Source organism: Helianthus annuus, chromosome 7 (assembly GCF_002127325.2).
Source record: "Helianthus annuus cultivar XRQ/B chromosome 7, HanXRQr2.0-SUNRISE, whole genome shotgun sequence".
In the NCBI taxonomy this organism is placed as follows: Eukaryota; Viridiplantae; Streptophyta; class Magnoliopsida; order Asterales; family Asteraceae; genus Helianthus; species Helianthus annuus.
Genome location: NC_035439.2, coordinates 134,127,882 through 134,155,492, shown reverse-complemented (window position 1 = coordinate 134,155,492; position 27,611 = coordinate 134,127,882). Strand labels below are relative to the sequence as shown.

The 27,611-nt window shown below is 37.5% G+C and overlaps 2 protein-coding genes and 1 long non-coding RNA gene across 5 annotated transcripts; 1 reads left to right on the top strand and 2 right to left on the bottom strand.

The window, feature by feature from the left end:
- The first annotated feature begins 8,697 nt into the window (after nt 1-8,697).
- Nucleotides 8,698-9,099, top strand: LOC110896138. Its single transcript, XR_002567711.2, has 3 exons — nt 8,698-8,734; nt 8,805-8,893; nt 9,007-9,099. It is a non-coding gene; the product is annotated as an uncharacterized LOC110896138 (long non-coding RNA).
- Nucleotides 9,100-10,855: 1,756 nt separating this feature from the next.
- LOC110896137 lies at nt 10,856-14,204 on the bottom strand. Of its 2 annotated transcripts, XM_035975302.1 has the most exons (5): nt 13,871-14,184; nt 13,766-13,807; nt 12,229-12,282; nt 11,288-11,347; nt 10,856-11,184 (listed from the first exon to the last, which is right to left on the bottom strand). In XM_035975302.1, exons 1-5 carry the CDS (start codon nt 14,105-14,107, stop codon nt 11,065-11,067), a joined length of 513 nt encoding a protein of 170 aa, XP_035831195.1. In that variant the 5' UTR covers nt 14,108-14,184; the 3' UTR covers nt 10,856-11,064. The 2 variants fall into 2 exon arrangements, with proteins under 2 accessions (XP_035831195.1, XP_021999275.1); XM_022143583.1 differs by having other exon boundaries at nt 13,766-14,204.
- Nucleotides 14,205-17,999: 3,795 nt separating this feature from the next.
- On the bottom strand, nt 18,000-27,378 carry LOC110896136 (ribonuclease H). Of its 2 annotated transcripts, none has more exons than XM_022143582.2 (10): nt 27,286-27,378; nt 26,965-27,094; nt 21,979-22,137; nt 21,337-21,396; nt 21,147-21,242; nt 20,311-20,403; nt 20,073-20,216; nt 18,786-18,893; nt 18,636-18,687; nt 18,000-18,225 (listed from the first exon to the last, which is right to left on the bottom strand). In XM_022143582.2, the coding sequence occupies exons 2-10, from the start codon at nt 27,049-27,051 to the stop codon at nt 18,191-18,193; spliced, it is 834 nt and encodes a 277-aa protein (XP_021999274.1). In that variant the 5' UTR covers nt 27,052-27,094; nt 27,286-27,378; the 3' UTR covers nt 18,000-18,190. The 2 variants fall into 2 exon arrangements, with proteins under 2 accessions (XP_021999274.1, XP_021999273.1); XM_022143581.2 differs by lacking the exons at nt 26,965-27,094; nt 27,286-27,378 and adding exons at nt 23,836-23,965; nt 24,157-24,255.
- Between the last annotated feature and the right edge of the window lie 233 nt (nt 27,379-27,611).

The window sequence follows — 27,611 nt, the reverse complement described above, 5'->3', positions numbered from 1 at the left end:
TTTTCAGATATCTTTTTGTATAGTGGGTTAAATTGGGACACGCTCTACATAATTGCATAATGTCATGAAGATAACTTTCAGATATTTTCTAAAGATAACTATGAAGTTATTTGACTCATTGGATAAACCAAGTGAAAATCGATTGGATAAAATAAGTGAAAATCGATTGACGAATGGAGATATTATATTATATATTATATATTATTTAATTATATAATTATATATTAAAGGGTTAGGTGAGAGACAGTAGACTCTTTAGACCATATGGGAGTGGGTACAATTGACATTTTTAGCCTCTAGCTTTTTACTAATTTAAATTTTCATCGACAACATTCATTCGTTAATTTCTTTTGTTTACCCATATCATTTTTTTACTTAAAAATCTATTTTTCCATACGCCTTTGCACTCGAGGGCCAATCTTCGTCCGGCCCGAGGAAACCTTTGCACGCCTCCGTTACCTTTTGGGAGGCCTACGCCCCATAGAAACTGTCTACCTGAGACTGTCCCTTGGCCCGTACGTCCTGACACAAGGTTAGAATTCTAGCTCTTCCAGAGTGGTATCTCACTGATGGCTCGGACCCCCCCGGAAGGAGGCCTTCTTCGCCTTCCACCTAAGCTGCGCAGGAAAGGCCCAAAGCCAATCCCAGGGAACAGTGAAGCTTCATAGGGTCTTTCTGTCCAGGTGCAGGTAGTCCGCATCTTCACAGACATGTCTATTTCACCGAGCCTCTCTCCGAGACAGTGCCCAGATCGTTACGCCTTTCGTGCGGGTCGGAACTTACCCGACAAGGAATTTCGCTAGGCAGGGAAACATGTTTTATAAACACAAAGGGGATTGGTGTGAGGGTTTTTCAGATGAAGTTATCTTGAAGATGAACCAAATTATGTCGGTGTCGGTGGCGGTGGATACGATATAAACTAAAATTTGTAACAAGAAGTAAGGAATTTAACGTTGGAACTCAAAGATTGAAACTTTATTCAACAAAAACATATAAAAAGATTTGAGCTTTACCTGATCTTGGTGTTTTAGAATTCAGAGGTCCAACAGAAAGTGTAATTGGGAGTGAGAATAGATAGAGGAGGAGTTGGCGGGTGGGGGTATATAGGAAGAAGAAGAAGCATATACTGAATGATGAAGCCTGCAGGTGGGCCATTTGATGGGTACCTTTGGATTTGAGCCTTGAGTTTCCTAAATTATATCTTTGCTTAAAAGTTTTATCTTTCCTATTTAGGGTTGTAATTTGTATATAACTTCAATTCAATTTATTTAAAAAAAATGGCGGTTATAGAAGTCGTTAGACGCTTTAAGGCTAATCGATTGAGTATTTGCTAGTACTCAAGGAGTACTTGGATATATTAAATTAAAAAGAAATTAAGTTTCAGATAAGTTTATCAAATATCATACTTTTATAGATATTTATAACAAAATCTTACTTTTATAGAGATCTATAACAAAATACATGTCAAACTCGTTTGAAGTTGACCAACTAAATCCTATCCTGGCTGAGATTGACTGATTTTGATCGGTTCCGAGTAATTAGGCGGAGTTGAAAAAAATCGTCTCGACATCATACCTTGTAATGAAGACTCGATGAGTATTCGGCCTGAGACCTACTTTTACAACAATGCTAAAAAGTTAGAGTTAAAAAATGGTTTAAGTGGTTGTGAGTGAAGGAGAGAGAAAATGTTACTGTTAAGTTTTGTACAACAGGTCACGTGCTACATCTGTATTCTTCAAAGAAAACCTACGGGCAATAAAGCAAACCCATGGTTTTCTTGGCTTTTGTTGAAAAGCAGCCATATTACAACCACCATCAATAATGCCACCACCACAAAAGACTACAACCACAAAACACCTCCACAAAACCGTCACCGTCGCCATCTTCATCTTTCTGCAAATCACATCGCATGAGGATGATAATGGTTGGGGTTTCGAACGGAATCAGTTGTTGGTGAGCGGCGGCGCCGCCACTGGAAACAATCACTTACGCAACAGAGGGCCACGGTGATGGAGGTTTCAGGCGATGTTTACACCACCAGAAAGAGGCCTCGGCAAGTTAGGTTTCCGACGACGAAGGTTGAAGACGGAAGGATGGTACTAAAGTCAGACCTTGGATCGACCATTCACCACTACCATAGCAGTGCTTCGCCGAAGAGTGAGAAAGAACATCATTTCACAGTGCCTGGAGCCGGCCGTCTATGGAAGGGAGTCGGTAGTGGCGGTGGTTCGCAAGCTGTTCTGTTCTGGAGAGTACGAAGAGGGGAACAGAGGACCAAATCAGACGCGTGGATAACCTAATTGCATGATCTTTCAAATTACAAAAATACCCTCAAATACTGTAGCAAACACCTGTTGTCAATTGATATATATATATAATAATATGTTTAAAATTTAACCGGCTACTTCAATTATTAATTTACTTTTATCAAATTTACGAAACAAGGAAATCTAACTAAGACACGTCGATGTGGGCCTTTGCTAAATAACAAGTTTTCTAATAGTAATAAAAAAAATTTAGTAACAAGTTAGCAGCAGTATAGTAGGTCATGTTGTATTATGTATTTTCATTTACTTATTTTTTGAGAAAAAGGTTAGATTAATTAATAGCATGTTAACGAAATTTATGATATGAACCCATAACTTATAATTTTTAACTCTGTATAAATTCTATTGTGGAGTTCATAGTACCAACGTGACTTAATTGTTTACTAAAGTTTAAAATATGTTGTATAAAATTCTGTCTTTATTGTTTTAACGAGTTTTTTTTTATCAGCGTCGCGATGGAGCGTATCGCCGCAACACACAATCAATAACACTAAAAGTTTCGCTAAAATTTGTACTTAAAATTGAAAAGGTCATGTATGATTTATTTATTTATCATGACAACTTCATTTTTTGGGTTATATATTTCAATTGCTATACCGAGGGAGTGTCAGTATTAAACTGATATCATAATGAACCGAATCGCTACCGATTGAACTTCCGCCGCAACGCGGCGTGGGAATCTACTAGTTCACATAAATTCAACTAAGACGTCACTAAAATAATTCGTGAAGATGTAGTAATGTAAATAAGTAATTATAAACTATCAATTAGTAACATATCTTGGCTTTATGGTGTAGTAACATGTGCTTAATAAGTTTTTCTTGCTTTAAGATTTTGTACATAATGCTTTGATTGATATACATGGTTTATAAGAAACCCATGGGCTGCTAACTCATAAGGCCGGAGGGTGTGGGGGTGTCACCCCCGCCAACTCATCATCTATAACGTCCCGGGGCGCTATACCTCCTCTACACTATAAATAAGCAACAACATTTAGCTTAGGGTGATTGTATCCTTGACTTTGGGTGTGTTTCAAAAAAAAAAAAAAAAAGATTATGTGGTTATGCTTCATACATTTATATTTATATACTATTAATTTGGAAAATTTGTATGCATGTTTGGTTGTAAATTGTGCTTAAGTGGTTGTACCCTAATCAAATAATGGTTTCACTATCTTACCATATTCAATTAGTTTGATCCACTCTAAGTTGTGTTGTTTTATTTGTAAATTATTATTATTTATAATAATCTAATTAATTTAGTCAAAATTTTGTATAAATATAATTTGCAATATATTGATGCAATGATTGTTATAATGTATGCATTATGGTTTTTATAATGGTAATGATATATATTATATATAGATTACGATGAATCTGTCAAACGGGAAAAATAGACGCGAGTTCATCGTAACGCGTGAGTGCTAGATGAACTTAGTTATTTTATTCTATGTTTTACGTTTTGATTTAATTTCTTCACATTAACACACTGCAACTTCAGTGTCGGTGGTCGCTAGCAGTAGTGTGGCCTTAGTGCTCGCCCCCCGCCGCAACGCGGGGGCTACTTAATACTAGTTGAAAACCATATTATTTTATGGTATCAGAGCCTTCTTTCTCTGATCACCAATTTCCATTCTCTCTTCTCGGCATTCTATTCATTTTGTTTTTCCTCTCTATTCCAAGCTCTTCAATGGAAAACAAAAACCACCCTGCCTTGATGGTCACTAATATTCGAAACTTTGTCCCTTTCACACTCGAAATGGAGAGCGGTCAATATAATTCCTGGTCCGAGCTCTTTAAAATTCATTGTAAGGCGTTTCTGGTCTTCGACCACATCGATCCCACGGCTGTCCCTCCCACTGTTTCTACACCCCAATCCGCCCCTTCTTCCGATAAGGCAGCCGAGACCACTACCAAAACCGTAACCCAGGAAGACGTTGCTCTTTGGCATCGATTGGATGCTATTGTGATCCAATGGATCTATAGTACCATTTCAAATGACCTCCTTCATACTATCATCAAAGCTAATGCAACCGCTCTCGAAGCGTGGACATCGTTAGAAGACATCTTCCAAGATAACAAGAATGAACGGGCCCTCTACTTAGAACACAAGCTTGTTACTACAAGGTTAGAAAACTACCCATCTATGTCGGCTTATTGTCAAGCTATCAAAATGTTGGCTGATCAACTCTCCAATGTCGGGGCTCCGCTCACAAATCAACGCATTGTTCTACAATTAATCGGCGGCCTCACAAATGCTTATGACGGCATTGCCATGATAATTCAACAAATCAAACCGTTACCCGGTTTTTATGAAGTTCGATCGCGTCTCTGTATGGAAGAATCCCGAAAGGCGAACCAAGCCATCCATGAAGCCGCAACATCCAACACGGCCTTAAATGTTCAACATCAACGTACTACCGGTGATAACCGAACCCACTCCCAGCGTGGTCGTGGTGGCCGTAGTTACCGAGGGCGCGGTGGCCGCCATGGTGGCAAAGGACGAAGTAACAACATTTCTTATGGTCGTGGTTATTCCTCAGCTCCCAATTATACTACCCAACCTTGGACACCCAATTACAACACTTCATCTCCAAACTCACAGTGGTCTAATTCACAACAATATTCACCCACTGCACAATATCCACCCTGCCCATACCCAACCAGCCCGCACCAACCCTCTAATCAACGACCGGCCCAACATGGCCAACATAACCCAAACGGCCCACAACATGGTCTAGGTATTCTCGGCCCACGACCTCAAGCACATCATGCATACGCCTCGTCCGAACTCTCCTATGCACCCACCGACATTGAGCAAGCCCTTCATGCAATGTCTCTCCATCCACCCGAGCAACAAGGAATTTTCGACACCGGTGCCACTTCACATATGACCAACAACTCAGGTAATCTTTCCTCTTATTTCAATAATGGCAATATTAACAAGGTAATCGTCGGGGATGGTTCGAAATTACCAATCCTTGGTATGGGGCATCAAACTTTACCTCCACCTTACCCACCCCTAAAACTAAATCAAGTTCTCTATGTTCCTAATCTTATAACCAATTTAATCTCTGTTCGCCGATTAACTCGTGATAATAATGTAACGGTTGAATTTGATCCTTATGGTTTTGTTGTGAAGGATTACCGGACGCGGACACCTATCCTACGATGTGATAGCACCGGAGACTTGTACCCGCTTACCTTCAACTCTATTCCGCAAATAAAGGATCCGCTTGCCTTGACGACCATTTCTCAAGACATTTGGCACCAACGCCTCGGGCACCCCGGGACGTCTACTTTTAAATTTTTACGTTCAAAATTACCTTGCATTTCCAATAAACCATTAGCTACTGTTTGTTCTTCTTGTGTTCTTGGAAAACACATTAGATTGCCTTTTAATGAATCTTGCAATTTTACTTATTTGCCATTTGACATACTACACACTGATTTGTGGACTTCTCCAATCCCATCTTCAAGTGGACACAAATATTATCTACTCTTCTTAGATGACAAAACCAATTTTCTTTGGACCTTTCCACTAGGCCACAAGTCACAAGTCTTTGAAATCTTTCGACACTTCTACATTTTTATCAAAACCCAATTCAATTACTCAATAAAATCCATACAATGTGATAATGGGAAAGAATATGACAACAATAATTTTCACAATTTTTGCAAAAACAATGGCATCACTTTTCGTTTCTCCTGTCCCCACACTTCCTCACAAAATGGAAAAGCGGAAAGAAAAATTCGATCCATTAACAACATTATGCGAACTCTTCTAGCTCACTCCTCTACTCCTAACAATTTTTGGCATCACGCCTTACAACATGCAACCTATCTTCACAATATCACTCCTTCTAAACTTCTACAAAATAAAACACCCACCTCTATTCTATTCAATCGCACACCCACATACTCATACCTACGAGTTTTTGGATGCCTATGTTTTCCTCTATTTCCATCAACAACAACTCACAAATTACAACACCGTTCCGCTCCTTGCATTTTTCTAGGATATCCAACGAACCATCGTGGATACAAATGCTATAATCCTTCTACCCGTAAAATTTCTATTTCTCGTCATGTTATTTTTGACGAAACCACCTTCCCTTTTTCTACAACTCACAAACCAACTCCACAAACATACCATTTCCTCTCAACGGACCCACACCCCTTAATGAGGGTTCTCCACTCGGCCTACTCTCCTTCCGCCCCACCCACAGCCCAATCGGCCCAGTCCACATCAAGCCACCCTTCGGCCCAGTCCATGTCAAGCCAGCCTTCGGCCCAACCGGCCCAGTCTCATCCTCAATCACCTATAGCTTCCACTACAACTTCTCCCTCCCATATACAATCCTCTTCTCAATCACCTCAAACACCCTCTACTTCGGCCTTCAATCATCCCGAACCGACTCTCACCTCACAACATCACGGGCCATCTTTTCCTCACTTTCCTACAACCGAGCCACCTTCCGCGACCTCCACCTTACCCAATACCTCAAACGTTCCACCCGTCCAACCCGCCCGCACAATACACACCCGAAGTATGTCCGGTATTTCCAAACCCAAACAAATATTAAACTTAAATTGTTCGACTACTATCTCACCTCTTCCCCGCAACCCTGTTGATGCCCTTAATAACAAGGATTGGAATGAGGCTATGCACGACGAATACCGTGCTCTTATTGAAAATAAGACTTGGGTTTTGGTTCCCCGACATCCCAACATGAACATTGTACGTAGCATGTGGATTTTCCGTCATAAAAAGAACTCTAGTGGGTGTTTCGAACGATACAAAGCTAGACTCGTTTGTGATGGTCGCTCTCAACAAGTGGGTATCGATTGTGGTGAAACATTTAGCCCGGTTGTCAAACCCGCGACAATCCGAATGGTTATAACATTGGCCGTCTCAAACAAATGGCCGATTCACCAACTAGATGTGAAAAACGCTTTCCTTCACGGTCATTTAAAAGAAACGGTCTACATGCACCAACCATTGGGCTTTCGGGATAAACGATTTCCTGATCATGTTTGCTTACTAAAGAAATCATTATACGGCCTCAAACAAGCCCCGCGAGCATGGTACCAACGTTTTGCCGACCATGTATCTCGCCTTGGATTTCATCACAGCCGCTCGGACCACTCCCTCTTCATCTATAAAAATGGTCCCGACATCGCTTATCTTTTATTGTACGTGGATGATATTATTTTGGTGACTTCCACAGATCGGCTTCGGACTCACTTCATGAAGTCCCTATCAAATGAATTTGCCATGAAAGACTTAGGCCCACTAAGTTACTTTCTTGGCATTGCAGTAACCAACTATGGGAATTCCATTTTTTTGTCTCAAGAAAGTTATGCACATGATTTACTAAAAAGGGCAAACATGCAAACATGTAATCCAACCATCACACCTGTGGACACTAAACAAAAGCTTAGTGCTTCGGATGGTGATTTACTTGAAGATGGCACCGAGTACCGACAACTCGTGGGGGCGCTTCAATACCTCACGTTCACCCGACCCGATATCACCTACGCGGTGCAACAAGTGTGCATGCACATGCACGCACCACGCACGTCCCACATGCATGCTCTAAAAAGGATTCTACGGTACATCCGCGGCACCATAAACTACGGGCTCACCATTTCATCTACAAATTCCTCCTCTCTTATTTCATACACAGACGCGGATTGGGGCGGTTGTCCCGACACTCGCCGCTCAACCTCCGGATATTGCGTCTATTTGGGGGACAACTTGATCTCATGGTCGTCAAAGCGCCAACCAATTTTGTCACGTTCAAGCGCCGAAGCAGAGTACCGCGGTGTTGCAAATGTGGTTTCCGAAGTGTGTTGGCTACGAAACTTAATGTTAGAACTACACAAACCACCTTCCCATGCAACGCTTGTCTACTGTGATAATGTAAGTGCAATTTATCTCTCGGGAAATCCGGTGCAACATCAACGCACGAAACATATCGAAATGGATATCCATTTCGTAAGGGAAAAAGTTGCTCGCGGTCAAGTTCGGGTCCTCCACGTGCCCTCACGGTATCAAGTAGCCGATATTTTCACCAAAGGTCTTCCACGGGTTCTATTCGAAGATTTTCGGGCCAGTCTCAACGTTCGACAACCTCGCGTTTCGACTGCGGGGGTATATTAACAAGGCAATTAACAAGGCATAATATTCTCTTCATAATTCTAGAAGATCCCACAAATTCAGCCCAAAGTAACCGTATTGCTTGATTGTTGTATTCTCAATTATTATATTATTATTCCTTTCCATATTTAGATTAGGAAAGTCTTGTTGTTTGAGCTGTATATATTGTAATGAATGAGAAGGAGCAACACATTGAAAACCATATTATTTTACTCACAAAATATCTAGACGCTATTGACCAGATGGTAAGTATGGTTGTTCATTGGTTATGTCACACGAGAAACATTTACTTGAATATAATATTGTATTACATAGGTAAATAATCTTGTTACACCTATTGCGGCGGATATGAAGCACATTGACCGGAAGCTAAAATATTGTCGGGATCCAGGATCACATGAAAAGTACTCTCTTATTCTTTTATTCCTTTAAATATAGCGGAGTTTGACTTTTACAAATACTCGTGTTTGACGTTTGGCAAATATCTAATTTATTTTTAATTGTGTATCGAAAATAGGAGTAAGAAACGAAAGCATAGGTCAAAAGACTGACTGACTATCGGGACGGAGCTTCAAATTTTGGGTGCAGAGAAGGGTTATCGATTTATTTTCCATTACACTGTTACTAGAGTATGATATATTTATGTTGTTTCATCATTTCTGAAAGGAGTAAATTGCCATTTTAGTCCCTGAGGTTTGGTCCAAATTGCTATTTTAGTCCAAATAGTTTTTTTTCCTCCTCTGGGTCCCTGACTTTTCCATTTTTTTGCCATTTTGATCACATTGCCTAACTCAGTCTAAAAATCTGGTTATAACCAAGGGTATTTTTGGCGTAACTGTTGTGTAGTGATAACCAGGGGTAGTTTACAACATAATTTATAAACCTCATAATAATTTAATGCAAAAATACCCCTGATTGTAACCTCGTTTTTAGACTAAGTTAGGCAATGTGATCAAAATGGCAAGAAAAAGGAAAAGTCAGGGACTCAGAGGAGAAAAAAAACTATTTGGACTAAAATGGTAATTTGGACAAAACTCAGAGACTAAAATGGCAATTTACTCTTTCTGAAAGAGACTATGAACCTTTTGTTTTGGGTTGGTATGGGTTTTTTTTTCCTTCTTTCAAGTAACCAAACAGCCTCCAGCCAGTGGCAATTATGTTGTTGGTTTCACTTAGAAAAAGTGTTATTATGTTAATTGTTAAGAATACTGTTGTTGTTCGTAATAGCCATCACCGGAGGTGTAAACTAGTTGAGCCAAGCCTGAGCTTAATTTGTTTAACTCCAAAGAACTTGAGCTCATTTTTTTTTTCAAGCTTTATGTCTAAAGCTCGAGCCTGGCTTATTTATTACTAATTCTTGGTTTAATTGTTTAATTTGCATACATAATGATTTATATATGTTTAAAATTTACTTTTAATAATTTTATTAATTTAAAATGCACGTCCAAAACGAGTATGATATAATATTATTCAACATATATAATTTAAAAACATATTAGGATTTGCGGATTAGGATCAAATACAAAGGCTTCTAAAAATAAGAAGTGTGCAAAGGCTCCTAAAAATAAGCTCACTTTACAAAAAAAAAAAAAAAAAAAAAAAAAACCCTAAAGCTTCAAGCTCCTTACCTAAAAGCTTCAAGCTCCTTCAACCAAACAAGACTTTTTATTGAGTAGGAGGTTTTCTTAAAAGCTTAAAGCTAGAAGCTCCTAAAAGCTTCATGCCAAACATACCCTACGATTGTACTGTTGTGTTTTAGGCTCGAAGATAAACCGCTCTTTCTAAAAGAAGAATCTCCACAGGAATGTTCCTTTCCGTCATCGCTATGATATTCGCAGCCATCGTTGAAACAAAAAGGCTGGAATCGGAACCAGAGGCCATTACCATTTTCTGGCTGTTGCCGCAGTACATATTGTTGGGTGTTTCGGATATTTTCACAGTCGTTGGAATGCAGGAGTTTTTTTACAGTGCAGTGCCGGAGGAGATGAGGACGACGGGGATAGCTCTTTATTCAAGTGTGTTTGGGCGTCGGGAGCTTTTTGAGCGCGTTAATGGTGTATTTGGTTGAATGCTTTACGAGCTCCGAACATGGGAAAGGGAGGACGATGTGAGTGAAGCAAGGCTTGACAAATATTATTGGCTGCTTGCAGGTGCAAGTACTTTAAGCTTGGTGGTGTTTGTTGTAATTTGTATATTTCGTAATACAATACCGAATCTAGCCTTACCCGAGCCTGAAACGGAGCTATAATTCGGAGATAACATGTTAGAAAGGGTCCAAAGGTTGTGGCCACAAGACCAAGACCACCCTCTGACGGTTAAGTCGGTACAAAATCAATATACATCTATATTGTTCTGCGGGACACCCATTATCAACTAGCAAAATACAACATTAAAACTGGGACATTGTGGGTCAAATGTTAACTCTACATATGTTCCATATATCTATGACTTGGGAAGACAGACAGCAAAACACGAATGAAAAACATGTTCAAGAAATTTCGAGATGCCTTAACTACAAGGACGTAGATGCTCTTGGTTCACGATTATAAAGAAATGAACAAAGGGGATTGTGTATTTAGTTGGCATCTTCATCAAAGCTCAAATTCAGTGCTTGTAACTTGAATCCGGAATTTTGTATGATCTCAACCAGATTAGAAGCCACTCCGGTAGCCTGCACGGTTGTTTTCTTCTTCAACTAAAACAAAACAAAAACGGGTCATTTAGCATTCAAAATTTGAAGATGTCTTCCTACTGAGTACTGGAATCGTTCAAGGATATAATACAAAAAATCAGTTCACCTCGACACTTGCAATACCCTCGAGAACTTGGACCCTTAGGTTTGAGATTCCCTCCGTCTCCTGAAAGAAAAAAAAATATGCGCATTTGCATAATTCAGGTTGCAAACAGATGTAGTTCCCAAAACTGGCAAAACTAGCGGCATTTAAGATAAATAAAACTAAAACAAAAACACTAATTTCTAACACCAAGTGACTCACGTGAAGTAAAATGTTGACGAAATCGAATTTATACTGACAACTTTATTGAAATTTAGGGGTTGTATGCTAACTTTATTAAAGTTTAGGGGTAGAAAAGTAAAATGGTAAAAAAAAATTAGAATAATTAAAGTTCAAGGGCTCCAAATGAAAGTTTACACTAAAAAACAAAATAGACTAAGGGGCTGTTTGACAACTTCTGAATGGTTAAGTGCTGAATCAGTAAGAGGTCTGAACAATTAAGTGTTGAACCAGTAAGAGGTCTGAACCATTAAGAGGCAGTATAATGCTTAACCGTTCAGAGGAAATAGTCTGAGCAATTCAGATTAGAGGTCTTAACCATTCAGACTCAGTATAAAACTTAACCATTCAGAGGTAAATGTCTGAACCATTCAGACATCTGCTCGCGAAACAAACAGTCTGAACCATTAAGTGCTGAATCAGTAAGAGGTCTGAACCATTAAGAGCTTCATTAAGAGGTAAACAAACAGCCCCTAAAAGACAACAAAATAGTCACTATTCATCACCATATGCTAATGTAACTAGTATAACACATATGAAACGATTGCTCTATGTAACATATTGTCATATTGGCATCAAGATATGAAATTTATCCATCGTGTGTCAAACGAGAGATGATTTGTACGCCACCAAATTTGACACACCATTTATTTACACATGTACAACGTACACGAATCGTTTTCCGTGTTCAATACAGATTAAGGTTGGAGATAGGTTATGTTTACCTCTAGAGCACTTGTTACAGAAGGAATGGCCCCTTCACTCATTGTTCCCTCAGCCTTCATATACAAAAAAGATGAAAGATCATTTGTTGTGATGAATCAAATTGGATAACACAGACAAGATTATTATATGTAAAGGCAAAAGATCAAATACAAATAATCTTAACATACTAAACATACAAATTGAAGGAAAACTCAAAAAGACAAGGTGGCATTTTTGTAATTACCACCAACTATCAAAATTACTATACAAATGTGAACTCAACCAAAAACACCTAAAAAACACAAAAAAAAAAAAATTTATTAAAAAATCGCTACATTTCGTTAGCAAACAAAAAAAAAAATTTTTTTTTTTGCTGCTACTAAAAGTAGCGCTTTTTTAATAAAAAATGTTAAAAAAATAAAATAAAATAATTTGTGTGTGTTTTTTTTTAGATTTTTTAGGTTTTTTGGGGGTTTAGTTTTTAGCATTTTAGCTTGGGGGGGTTGGGGGGGGGGGGGGGGGGAAGAGGGGTTAGGTTTTTTTAGGTATTTTTGTAGAGTAACTTTGATAGTTATTGATAATTACAAAAATGCCACCTTGTCTTTTTTAGTTTTCCTTCAATTTGTATGTTTAGTATGTTAAGATTATTTGTACAAGAACTTTACCCTTTATGTAAATACTGTTATGAAAGCAAAATCTTTTTTTTTTCTTTTTGGTAACTATGAGAACCTGTGTCCAGAGAAATCACGGGACCCCACCAATACCCTGCTAACCAATGGGACTAGGTAAAACGCAAATTGCGTTGGGGGGAAGATATGAAACCAAAATCTTGAATTGGTGTCACAGATGTCTAACTCATCTTTCTACATTATGTTGAAAGAAATATGTAGGCTTCTAAACAAATGAATGAGCACGAACAAGGCGTGTTCGTGTTTGTTTGTTAACTTTAACCAAACAAATGATCGAACACGAACAATTAAACAAACGGAATGTTGTTGTTCATTAAGAAAATGAATGTGTTCGTGTTCATTTATGTTCGTTTGTGGATCGTATAAAAGTAGACTTTAATGTAAGAGGTGATATTTTTCATTTCATAAAACTAAACTAAATTGCGATAAGCCTAAATATTTTAAATGAATGTATAAATGAACGTAAACAAACGAACATAAACTAACAAGCATAAATGAACGTAAACAAACGAACATAAATTGGCATAAATGAACGTAAACGAGCATAAATGAACGAACCAGACATTTGTTCATATTCCTTCGTTTAACTAAATGAACAAAAAAGATTGTTCATGTTCTTTCGTTTGTTAAATAAACCAACTTCTCGTCGAATTGTTCATGAAACCTGTAACTAATTTATCTTTATGCCGGATTTGCAATCCACCATATGCTCAACTGACATTATGTTTCAGTACACAACAAAGTAGAATTAAAATATTAGTACGCATGTTCTCTTTGGCATAACATCAAACACTTGGTGTGCATTCATATATCAATCAAAAAACATACACCCACTGAAAAAAATGCTATTTTTCTTGTTAAAAACTACCTGAAAGAACATGGTGAGGACATCAGAACGGGAAACAGGAACAGTAACAGTGGCCTCAACATCCCCTTGATTACCACTGCTCTGTTCTTCTTGTTGTTCAGGAACTACAACTGTTTCTTCTTCGGCTACAGAAGACCTTATCTTGTTCAAATTGGAGAATCTTGTTTGGAGCACAACAGGTGAATTAGGATAAGAATTGGGAATGCTAATGCTAATGCTAATGCAAGGATGGGACGATTGAAGTGGAATGGGTAGAGAAAATGATAAGCGGGTGTTGGGGTTTTTGTGGGGTTTGAAAATTGAGTAACATGAGATGGAAGAAGATGCAGAAACAGTCGACATTGTTGTTGTGGCTACAAGATTGAGTCGATGGTGAATCTGGGTTGTTTCAGAGTGAAACTTATATCATCACCCTATCCCCACACAACACTAGCGTTATCGTCAAATGAACAAGCTTGTTATTCAGGGTACAAGTTTTTATGCGTATGGTACTACGTCAAGAAATTTTAGTTGGACACTCATAGGCTGTTTGTTTAGTTGTTCAGAGCTCTTACTGGTTCACACTTAATTGCGGTTAAACATTATACTGAGTCTAGATGGTTAAGACCTCTTATCTGAATTGATCAGACATTTGCCTCTAAACAATTACTAGTTACTGGTTCAACATTTACCCATTCAGAAGTTGCCAAGTAGAAAAATGTGCGGATAATTTAGAGAAATTTTATGAGGATAATTTATATAAAGTTTAATACTGAAAGCATGTTATTATAGTCAATCGAAATAAATTATTTTTTGTATTTAAGTATATCAACAATATTCAGATTAATTTAATTGGTTAGTTTTTAGTAAACCACCTAGTTCTATGGTTGTAAACGAATCGAATGTTCATCGAACAGTTCGGGGGAAAGTTTGTTTATGTTTAGTTAATGAACCAACATGAACAAGATATTCTGTTCGTTCAACTGCGTTCGTGCACGTTCGGTAATATGTTCGTTTACGTTCGTTCGTGTTCTTTTGTTTATGTTAACTTGTTAAAAGTTTTTTCAATGTTTTTTAATATTTCACTTTCCCTCCCATACATTAGTTAATAATTGTATTAAAAAAAATAGTAAAACGTAAACCCTTATCTAAACTTGGACACTAAAGACATTTTTAGATAGTTATGTCTTAAGTTAGCTAAACTTGATTTATCGTATGGTGCTTGTAGTAGACTTCTTGTGTCTTGAATTCTTGATTTATCACTTAGTGGTTGTATTTGACTACTTGTGTCGGATGTTTAAGGTTAATGGTGTTTTTTTTTTTAATTTCAAGTTTAGTGTTCATTTGCGTTCGTGACCAGTGTTTACGAGCTGTTTGCGAACAACTAAAATTCTTTAACAAACAAACATGAACATAAACTTCTGTTTGACATGTGTTCGCGAATAGTTCACAAACATCTGTATTTTCTTAACGAACGAACACAAACATGACACCGTTCGTGTTCGTTCGATTCGTTTACGACCCTACCTATTGCCAATTTAACATTTGCTACAAAAATTTACCTATTGCTCATTTGCTTGCTTTGTGAAACTTAACATGCACCACTTTAATAGAGGTAAGCATGTGCCATGCCATCATCAGCAAATAACCATCTGGTTGATATTGCTACAAACAAGGTGTTCACGGATCAATTATTTCAATGTTGGGAGGGGGAAGAACCCTGGATATTTTGCGTCATATGGCGGTCCAGTTAACATGTGAGTATTGTCGCGCATTATGTAAAAGGGGTGTAGAGGAGCTTGAATCTTGCAATGATTAGATATTCTAATAGAATTAAATAAAAAATAAAAAACCAAAAAAAAAATGCTATTGGCCAATGATAAAGTTCAAGGCGTTTAAAAAAGCACGCTCCACCAATTTTTTTCAAAAAAAAAAAAAAGGAAAAAACGCCCCAGGGACGGTTGCCGAGCGTCGTTGGGCGTTTTTTTTGGGAAAAACGTCAAAGAAACCCACCACTACGGGTGGTGTTAATAGTTTTAGTTAGGCATTATTTTTGAGTAAAGAACACTCATAGTTCATGTGAATATGTGATTAACCATCAACCAAAAATTTTGATTTGATCCATAGCCTTTTATAAGTACACGAATAATCCCTGTGGTTTACACTTTGTAGTACATTTAGTCCCCAGTTAACAAATTTAAATGTTTTAACAGATCAAGCTTAGGGATCAAATGTGTTACAAAGGGCAAACCACAGAGACAATCAATTTACTTTTAATAAAAGTTGGAACTAAATATGTTACAAAGTGAAGACCACATAGACCATTCGTGTACTTTAGTCGTTATTCTTAAATAGAATATTGGATTTGAATAATCTCAACTATTCGCTGTTGACCGCCAACAGTTCCAACTTCAAAAATAACCACTGGCAGTCCCAACTATTGACATATTGGTTACCAATGGACCCTGATTAACAGAACCCTAACGCCGTTAGTCTCCGGTCGCCGGAAAACCGTTTTTGGCCAGAAAAAGGTTTCTAAAGGTACGATCTAAGGTTACAAAGAGGTTTAGGACGAAGATGCTAAGTTTTTCGGCCAAAAAGTTGAGTTTTCCAGCCAAACGAAGTTTTCCAGTGAAAAAAGGAGTTTTCCGGTGAAAAAAGGAGTTTTCCGACGACTTCATTAATTGAGACTTTTACTAGAAAAAGGTTCCTAAAGATCCGTAATAAAGTTACAAAGAGGTTTGATACGAAAATATTGAGTTTTCCGGCCAAAAATGAGTTTTCTAGCCAAATACGTTTTTCCGACGACCGGAGACTAACGGCATTATAGTTCTGTTTGTCAAGGTCCATTGGAGACCAATATGTTAATAGTTGGGACTGCCAATGGTTATTTTTGAAGTTGGGACTGGTGACGACCAACATCGAATAGTTGAGATTATTAAAATCCAATATTCCTTTTTAAATAAAGTTGCTAGTTTGCACCTAAACTTTTAAAATAAACAATGGGTTTCAAGTCCGTCCCAAAGCGTAAAGCAATTTTGTTTTTGAACGGCCAACGAATCCTCCAAATGGGCTACTTCACCACATCGGGATACACTCGCCTCCGAACCGGGAAAAACCCTCGCCCAGGGCCGAAGTCCGTGAACACTCGCCCGAAGGCACGACAGTGCGATGACGTAAAACCTGCTCAGTTCAAGGATCGAACTAGCGATCTCCACCTTTTCGCCTAGTCTCCCATCATCACCAGGTGCCGTAGAAAATAATGGGGAGGTCAGGAATCGAACTGGGGTCCCTTAAAACACCAAGTCTCTCCCTTACCACTCCACCAACACCAACACCACCACCACCACCACTTGATTGGCAAGCCTAAAGCAAAATGTCTAAACAAACCATGCACCAAATAATATGATTCTCAAACCAACCATACCGGCCAATCTTTTCGGTTTGGCTGGTTTCAACAATTTACAACTTCCATACCATTGCCAAAATGTCCAAACAAGCCATGCACCCAAACCATATGAATCTCAGACCACTTATACCGGCCTACTTTTTGGTTTGGTTGGTTTCAACAATCACCACTATCCAAATCTATATTACTTGATTATATTAAGAGTAAACTGCAATTTTACCCTTGGGATGTAAGCCAATTGGCACTCTGACCCCCTCCATGGAAATAATTGCAATTTGCCCCCCCAAAGTTGATGTTCTGTCGCAATTTTACCCCCTTCCGTCAAATAAGTTAACAGATCTGTTAAATAGAATGTGAAATGACTATGTTACCCTTTCATATGGTTTGTTCTACTCTGCAATATTACCCCCTCTCTCATAAGCCCTCCACCACCACCATCAACCACCACTGCCACCACCATCAACCACCACTGCCACCACCATCAACCACCACTGTCCATCCTTACAATAAGCATTCACAAACAAACAACCCCAAATTCCTCCAAAAACCCAACTAAAACCCTCAAAACCCAAATTCACTATAAACCCACATCTGCCACGTGAATTAACTGCTCCTTTACAGTATGTTATTCTTAATATCATCCAAATTTCAAATAACATATAATCAATTGGCTTAAACCCTAGGGGGTAAAATTGCAGTTTACTCTTATATTAATAGCATATAATCAATTTTAAATACATTTTTTCTTATATTTTATGCATTTTCAAAAGTAAATAAGATTGTTACATAGAAAGATATCTTCACATTTATATAAAGCAATCGATTTAAGACGATCTCAAGAAGCCGTTATAGTAACCGCTCAAAACGTGACCTACTTCATAAAGTAACCTTCAGGTTTAAAAAGGGTCATGTTCTAAATTAACACAACATAGTCCTGCATATTTACCTACAAGTTACGGGTACAATGATCAATCTGCACAAATACATTCTCACGCTACACAAAATGGTGGCAGATCGATCCTTACAAAGCCGTTAAATTATCTCCTCTCCACTTCTTCCTGAACCTCGCCAACTGTACAAAAAAATATTCACAATTTTTTCATAAAAGAGTTAATTACTGTTTTCGTCCCTGTGGTTTGTCAAAAATCACTATTTCAGTCCATTAGTTTAAAAATTGCGATTTCAGTCCCTGTGGTTTCACTTTCGTAACAATTTCAGTCCACCTCGTAACCATTTTAGTCCCTGTACTAACAGAATAAATGGATTGAAATGGTTACGAAAGTGAAACCACAGGGACTGAAATGGTTATGAAAGTGAAACCACAGGGACTGAAATGGTTATGAAATTGAAACCACAGGGACTGAAATCGCAATTTTTAAACTAATGGACTGAAATAGTGATTTTTGACAAACCACAGGGACGAAAACAGTAATTAACTCTTCATAAAAAAACCCATAAACAATATTTGTATCTCATTCTTACCCTGGAGATGTATTGCCATATTTGCTTGAGCATCAGCTTCAGTGTTGAACTCCTTTCAAATATCATAATAAAAGATCGTTAGACGAGGTTTCATTTGTAAGTTGCCGAGGTTCTATATAAACAACTGAAGTACAAAGTACGAACGCATACCCTTTCTACGTGACAAATCTGGAAAGATGCAAACTTATGTTTCAGCTCCTTTGCTACTTTGCACAAGCTCGTCATGTTCTCAGTTTTGGTTTTCCACAAACCGTTTACCTGTTTTACACATGTTTTAGGACATCGGCTCTTAGAAACGATTGATGTGGGCAAATAGTTGATTTAATTACAAGATTTGCCAAAAAGAAATCTTGCAATATCGTATTTATTTACTAGTTTGATTTAACTGAACTGAACTGAACTGCACAAAAAAACCGGAAAAAACCCGAACCAAATAACTAAAAAGTCATTTTTTATGTTTGTTATATATTGTTATATATTGATTTAGGAATTATTAGCTTTATTCTTGAATGTTAAGTATTTATAATAAAAACATTAGCATGTTTGTTTATCTTTAAAATGATTTATTCATTGCCTATAAGAAATAACAAAATTTAACATAAAGATTAAACGATTTCAAAGTATTTAAAAAAATGTCTTAAAAAAACTTTGTAGAAACATAAAAATAAGATGTAACATCTAAGAAAAGATTCTTAAATCTTGGATTATACTTTTTAATTTTGAATCTTACGTAATTTGTTCCAAAAACTGAAAAACCGAACCATTGCTAAAACCGAAAAAACCGAAACCGGACAGTTTTCAATAACCAAAAGGCAAAAACCGAACATTTCGGTTACGGTTTTGGTTTTAGTGGTTGTAAAACAAGGTCTCTAAGGCCGAGTACTCCCCGAGTAGTCGCTACAAGGTTGGTTGCCGAGGCGACTTTCTTCAACTCCGCCTAATCACTCGGAATCGATGAAACGCGGTCAACATCGGCCAAAATCGGATCTTGTAAGTCAACTCGGGCCGAGTTTGACTTAAAATAAAATAAAACATAATTTCTATGCATGTCATATTAAAGAATGAATAGCAACTTCACGTATTTTGTTATAAATATTAGTAAATTTATATTATTTGACACATCTTTAATTTCCGAAAATTAATTTCTTTATAATTTGACATGTCCGAGTACTCCCCATATACTCTCCGCCTAAACCGAGTACTCTTAACTCCCTAGTCGACCGACTAGGGAGCGCCTAGCGACTTTTGCAACCACGTTTTACCATAAAACCAAACCAAACCGAACCGTGCACACCCCTATTTTCTATGTTTTCCTACTCTACATAGATGGTCTGAAAAGACGACAGAAACCCTTTAGACTCTACAATGCACCAATATCCCCAATTTTAGATCTTAACAAATATTGGCAGTTTGGCACGCATAACGAGAAAAGTGTACCTGCATACAAACGAGTTTGGAGTCCCCTTGCACCCTAATATGCCTAAATCCTCTCTCAAGGGCATATCTCAATCCTAAAATGGCTGCCCGATATTCGGCAACATTGTTTGTTGCAACGCCCAAACCTTCACGCAAACGATAAACCTACAAAATTTCAAATTCAGACACCTAAATACTGCCAAAAACGCATAATTATTACTATTATTATACAAGGAGGGTGTGGTGTTTAAGTGTATACCAAACTTCCATCTATTGCACGCAACACGGCCCCAGCACCAGACGGTCCAGGGTTTCCTTTTGATGCACCATCAAATTCGAGAATACATGAGCACTGAAAATGGTTAACATATTAATTGGTGTAGCAGACGAACAAAAACACAAATGTATCATTGACCGAGACAAAATAATTACTTAGATATTAATGACGTGTAGTTAAACTGATGAGCTTTTTTACCATATACCCATACCCGTACCCGTACTGATTTTAGGTATTCGGTACATGTAGCAGTACCCAATTTTATTGATTTCGGTAATCGGTACTGGTACCGAATTATATATAAAACTTTAAAAGTTTTTTGTTTATATTATGTTTTATTTCATATTATGGTACTCGTATCAATTTTATCTATTTGGTACCCGTATCGTATTGGTACTCGTACCGATTTTACCTATTTGGTATTGTATTGTATTGTATTGGTTCGTGCCAATTTTACCTATTTAGTACCCGTATGGGTATGAGCGCTCAAAAAATAAAATAAAAACAAAGTGGTACCAAAGCGGGTACCGTATTGAAATACCCGTACCCGTACCGTACCAATATATTCGGTACGGTATTTGGTACCCAGTTTTGTTCAAATCCGGTACCGGTATTTTCAGTACCGGTACGAGTACGGGTACTGTCCTGATCTCATCCCTAAGTTAAAGGGTGGTTTAGTTAAAGGCCCACTGCCTACATGGCAACGATGTGGCACTTTAACAACGACGTAAAACTTAAAACCACTACACAGAGTCTTAGCGAAACCAATTCGGTGAGACACGCTAATTACTGTAAAGTTAAATGATTTAAAACCTCACACCATAAGCGGAAACTGGCAGAGTCTCCATAAAGCTTTCAAGTTCCGGTAGCTTCCTCTGAGAACCTTCTGGAGTAGAAGTCGATCCAGCTTTTTTCTGTAGAAAAAAACACATAAAAATAACAAAATTACAACTTTAAGTTGCGGTGATAAAGAAATGCAAAACAATACAACTGTAAGTAACGTGTTACCTTTATCCAGTTATCAGCGGCATTTCTAGTTCCAGCTTTACCGTTCACGGAAGATGGTTGCTGAAACAATATCAAAACCATTCAATGTCATATAATGATTGTTGTTACCTTGGTTTTAAATTGCGTGATGCGCTCCGGTGCGTTTAGTCCAAAAATCTGATGCGTGATGCGCGATGCGAGCGCATCATGTATGTGATGCGTTCTTTATAAAAAGTAGTTAAAAATTATTTATACATAAAAACTTATAAAAACATACTTAAAGTAAAACAACTGACGTAATCAGAAGATAAGAGTTGTGTTTTTTGGTTCAAATCAAGCATACTAAGATGTTAATTATGGAAAAAACCAAACACAGTTCATAAAATCTGGAAAAAAAGCATAAGAAACAATGTTGCATGCATCAGAGCGCATTATGCGATGAACGCATTATGCGAAATGCGCGCAATATTCTCGCATCACGTAAACGCATCGCATCAGCTGTTGCGATGCGCTCTCATGAGGCATCGGGCGCATCACGCATTATGCGTGCATTTTAAAACCAAGGTTGTTACTTGTTACCACACATGTATAGCTGGAAACGCGTTAAATAAATGAGCATGCTATGACAATAAGGAAGTACTAAATGAATTGAAATAGTCAAACCTGAAAAGGACACGGAACAAGTTGACCGAAAAGTTGACTTTGTACATCCGAGGCGCCAATAGAATATATTGCGTTGTTCAGCCCGTGTGTGGCAAGATATTCCTCAGCAGCCTTGGGTAATCGGTAGCCTTTGAACACAGCAACATTGGGTCCATATAGCTATAAATAATAAAAGATAACTAAAATAAGTGGCGCATAGAGTTTGAGAACTGCAAATACAATAATTAACTTGAGGAACGTATATAGTATACACATTGCAAATACAGAAAGATTCATAAATTATAAAGACAATAAATATCTTGATAGGCATACATGGTTTGAAAACCAACTGCAACACAGCCAAAGGGAAACAAATGTACTAGTAATGGTATTACGTAAACAATTTCTTCTGCATCTGAAAGCCAAACTGTGGTTTATTGCTATTCATTGCTAGGTTTTAAAAGAAGCGTGAGGCGCTCAGCGCTCTGGAAAACACATCAGGGGCTTGAGGCAGTGTCTCATGTACTTATGGGTCAAAATTGGTCAAATTTAAGGTCTTTGGGAGGGTGACATGTAAAAACAACCAAAGTGATGAAAAATTATGAAATGTTTACTTGATAAAAAGGTTGATGTGTAAAACAGACGAGAGAGATGCAACTTCTGGTTGTAAATATAGCTTGTTTAGTTGTACATAGAGCAACACCTCGCAAGGGGGGCGTCTCACAGCTTTTGAGACCTAAACATCTTGTTTTTAACCAAGATTCATTGTATTGCAAACAAATAGAATAGTAGGATACTGTTCAAACTTTCCAATGAAAGCCAGTATAGTTTCTATCTTTTGCACATCAAAAGTACTATATTTGACATACAAGTTATAATTTTTATATAACAAATCAAGTGCAAACCAAAAGAAACTACAAAACAAGTGGTCGGTAGTGATATATATGCACTCGTGAAAACACATCAGGGGCTTGAGGCGGTGCCTCATATACACACGGGCCAAAATCGGTCAAGATTGGGGTCTTTAGGAGGGTGATAATACAATATGTAAAAACAACCAAAGTGATTAAGATATTATAAAACATTTACTTGATCATCATCATACTCAGTAAATCCCACCAATAGCAAAGATAAGGTAGGGTCTGAGGAGGGTAAGATGTAGACAGCCTTACCTCTACCCCGTAGGAATAGAGAGGCTGCTTCCAGTGAGACCCCCGGCTCGATAGTAGTTTTGCATCAAGCCTTGGACATAAGGCACATAACGCTCAGCAATTGAGACAACTGCCAATTAGTGCATGTACCCACTTGTCTTTCGGCTATCAGCGCCACCACATGATGCATGATTAACCATCCCCCTCTTTTAACGTTATTTTCACGAAATTAGTAAAATAACGTTAAAATTAGTGCACTTTCACTTTTGCCCCCTGAGCACCCACACATATATACATTATATGCGCATACCGCAAGCGGGGCGTTAAAACATTTACTTGATAAAAAGGTTAATACGTGTTAATATGTAAACAAACGAGAGAGACGCAACTTCTAGTTGTAAATAAAGCTTATTTAGTTCTACATAGAGCAACACCTAGCATTCGTGCAACGCACTTTTAGGACCTAAACGCCTCGCACTTATTTTAACCAACATTCATTGTATCACAAACAAATAAAACATGTTCAGTTATTCAATCCGCTAGGACAACCGGTATAGTTTCTATCTTTTGCACACCAAAAGTAGTATATTTGACACACAAATTAATACACCTTTCATAACAAACAAAGAAAATAAACTACAAAACAAATAAAAGACAGTGATAGCAATCAGTCACATAACATCAAAACAAATAACATCTAATGTAGATTTCATAATATCTATCTTACCAGAGGCTGAAAATCACTGAAATTTTTGTACACACCAACAATGTCCCCTTTCCTTACAACATAAAACACATCTTTCTCATCCTCCATTACTAAAAATTAGCCCTAGCTTGCATCCAATACACAATTTCACCTGAAATTATGCCAAAACTCGAGTTAACAGTAGGATCGAACATGCAATTTTGAAAAGGTAAGGTTTAAAACTGGTTGAAGCAGAACGTTTTGGTTAGCAAAATCGAGGAAAAGTGTGAAGAGCGATTAGGTTAGCAAACGGTGGAGGAAGTTGTGTAAAAGCTAATCGAGATGAAAGTGAAGATCAGTTACCTTTTAGATGAGCTTTGAAGAAGGTGGATGTGATGGTGAGATTAGGGTTTTGGTTTGGGTTCTTTACTTCTTTTTCAGGAATGTAAGTTTGACCAGTGTGCTTACTACTTGATCAAGCAAAATAAATTGTAGGAAAAAGTACATTTTTCGTCCTTTATGTTTGTATCTGATTGCAATGGATAACCTTTAACTTTAATAATTATAGCCACAGTTTTTTTTTTAAAAAAAACCATTACACCATAGGTCCTTTAGCATTAACCAGGTTAAAATTTTCAGTTAAGTTTGACACATGCCTTGCACATGAGGGCATTTATGTCTTTCTACCCCAATTTATTTAAATTATAAAAAATAAAAACAATCATATATGTTTCCACTTCCAGCTTGCTCTCTCTCTCTCTCTTTCTATTTCTTTCTACTCTCTCTCTCTTTCTAAAGTTTGAATCAGTAACCTAAATTCCTATATCAAAACCCATATAAAGAACATTCAAGTAAGCACTTACCAAATTCCTAGATCAAAACGTAATTTCCTCGAAGCTAGCTCTAAACCCCCAAATTACTAGATCAAAACCCGAAACCCAGATTCACCACTAAATACTGGTTGCCAGCGGTTCAAGGTCGAAATCATTTCAGGGTGTTACAAAGATTTGATTTTCACGACCAAGAACCATGAATTCATTTCTGGGTGTTAAAAAGATTTGATTTTATTTGTAGGTTTTAAATGGTGTGTGATTTAATCGATTTAAACAGCGTAAGCGAAGATTCCGACGACGTCGTCTGGTTCTGCTCCGGCGGAATTGTTGTCGGCGGTGATGTGTTGTTTGGAGTTATGGCGCGCCTGTGCTGGATCTTCAATGTGGTTACCGGAAAAAGTAAACGGTGTCGTTTACTGTCCTCAGGGCCACCTGGAACAGATGCAACCCGCCGGTGATTAGGTCGGCTCCGGCGAGTTTAGTGTTCCCCCTCATGTGTTCTGTCGTGTTGTTGATGTGAACGTTCATGTAAGTTTGATTGTTGTTTGTTGATGTTTTTTTTTTTGATTTTATGTTTAATTTGGTGATTTGTTTTTGGATATTTTATGGAATTAGGCTGGCACACTGGGAGTGATGATGTTCATGCTGAAGTAACCATTGATTGTAGATCTGATGATGTTCACACTTTTATTTTTATTAAACATTTAAATTTAAATAAAAACATGAATTGACTAAAATACCCTTAAGTGAATAAACTCATAATATCTATCTTACCAGAGGCTGAAAATCACTGAAATTTTTGTACACACCAACAATGTCCCCTTTCCTTACAACATAAAACACATCTTTCTCATCCTCCATTACTAAAAATTAGCCCTAGCTTGCATCCAATACACAATTTCACCTGAAATTATGCCGAAACTCGAGTTAACAGTAGGATCGAACATGCAATTTTGAAAAGGATAGGTTTAAAACTGGTTGAAGCAGAACGTTTTGGTTAGAAAAATCGAGGAAAAGTGTGAAGAGCGATTAGGTTAGCAAACGGTGGAGGAAGTTGTGTAAAAGCTAATCGAGATGAAAGTGAAGATCAGTTACCTTTTAGATGAGCTTTGAAGAAGGTGGATGTGATGGTGAGATTAGGGTTTTGGTTTGGGTTCTTTACTTCTTTTTCAGGAATGTAAGTTTGACCAGTGTGCTTACTACTTGATCAAGCAAAATAAATTGTAGGAAAAATTACACTTTTCGTCCTTTATGTTTGTATCTGATTGCAATGGATAACCTTTAACTTTAATAATTATAGCCACAGTTTTTTTTTTAAAAAAAAACCATTACATCATAGGTCCTTTAGCATTAACCAGGTTAAAATTTTCAGTTAAGTTTGACACATGCCTTGCACATGAGGGCATTTATGTCTTTCTACCCCAATTTATTTAAATTATAAAAAATAAAAACAATCATATATGTTTCCACTTCCAGCTTGCTCTCTCTCTCTCTTTCTATCTCTTTCTACTCTGTCTCTCTCTCTAAAGTTTGAATCAGTAACCTAAATTCCTATATCAAAACCCATATAAAGAACATTCAAGTAAGCACTTACCAAATTCCTAGATCAAAACGTAATTTCAACGAAGCTAGCTCTAAACCCCCAAATTACTAGATCAAAACCCGAAACCCAGATTCACCACTAAATACTGGTTGCCAGCGGTTCAAGGTCGAAATCATTTCAGGGTGTTACAAAGATTTGATTTTCACGACCAAGAACCATGAATTCATTTCTGGGTGTTAAAAAGATTTGATTTTATTTGTAGGTTTTAAATGGTGTGTGATTTAATCGATTTAAACAGCGTAAGCGAAGATTCCGACGACGTCGTCTAGTTCTGCTCCGGCGGAATTGTTGTCGGCGGTGGTGTGTTGTTTGGAGTTATGGCGCGCCTGTGCTGGATCTTCAATGTGGTTACCGGAAAAAGTAAACGGTGTCGTTTACTGTCCTCAGGGCCACCTGGAACAGCTGCAACCCGCCGGTGATTAGGTCGGCTCCGGCGAGTTTAGTGTTCCCCCTCATGTGTTCTATCGTGTTGTTGATGTGAACGTTCATGTAAGTTTGATTGTGGTTTGTTGATGTTTTTTTTTTTGATTTTATGTTTAATTTGGTGATTTGTTTTTGGATATTTTATGGAATTAGGCTGGCACACTGGGAGTGATGATGTTCATGCTGAAGTAACCATTGATTCTAGATCTGATGATGTTCACACTTTTATTTTTATTAAACATTTAAATTTAAATAAAAACATGAATTGACTAAAATACCCTTAAGCGAATAAACTCATAATATCTATCTTACCAGAGGCTGAAAATCACTGAAATTTTTGTACACACCAACAATGTCCCCTTTCCTTACAACATAAAACACATCTTTCTCATCCTCCATTACTAAAAATTAGCCCTAGCTTGCATCCAATACACAATTTCACCTGAAATTATGCCGAAACTCGAGTTAACAGTAGGATCGAACATGCAATTTTGAAAAGGATAGGTTTAAAACTGGTTGAAGCAGAACGTTTTGGTTAGCAAAATCGAGGAAAAGTGTGAAGAGCGATTAGGTTAGCAAACGGTGGAGGAAGTTGTGTAAAAGCTAATCGAGATGAAAGTGAAGATCAGTTACCTTTTAGATGAGCTTTGAAGAAGGTGGATGTGATGGTGAGATTAGGGTTTTGGTTTGGGTTCTTTACTTCTTTTTCAGGAATGTAAGTTTGACCAGTGTGCTTACTACTTGATCAAGCAAAATAAATTGTAGGAAAAATTACACTTTTCGTCCTTTATGTTTGTATCTGATTGCAATGGATAACCTTTAACTTTAATAATTATAGCCACAGTTTTTTTTTTTAAAAAAAACCATTACACCATAGGTCCTTTAGCATTAACCAGGTTAAAATTTTCAGTTAAGTTTGACACATGCCTTGCACATGAGGGCATTTATGTCTTTCTACC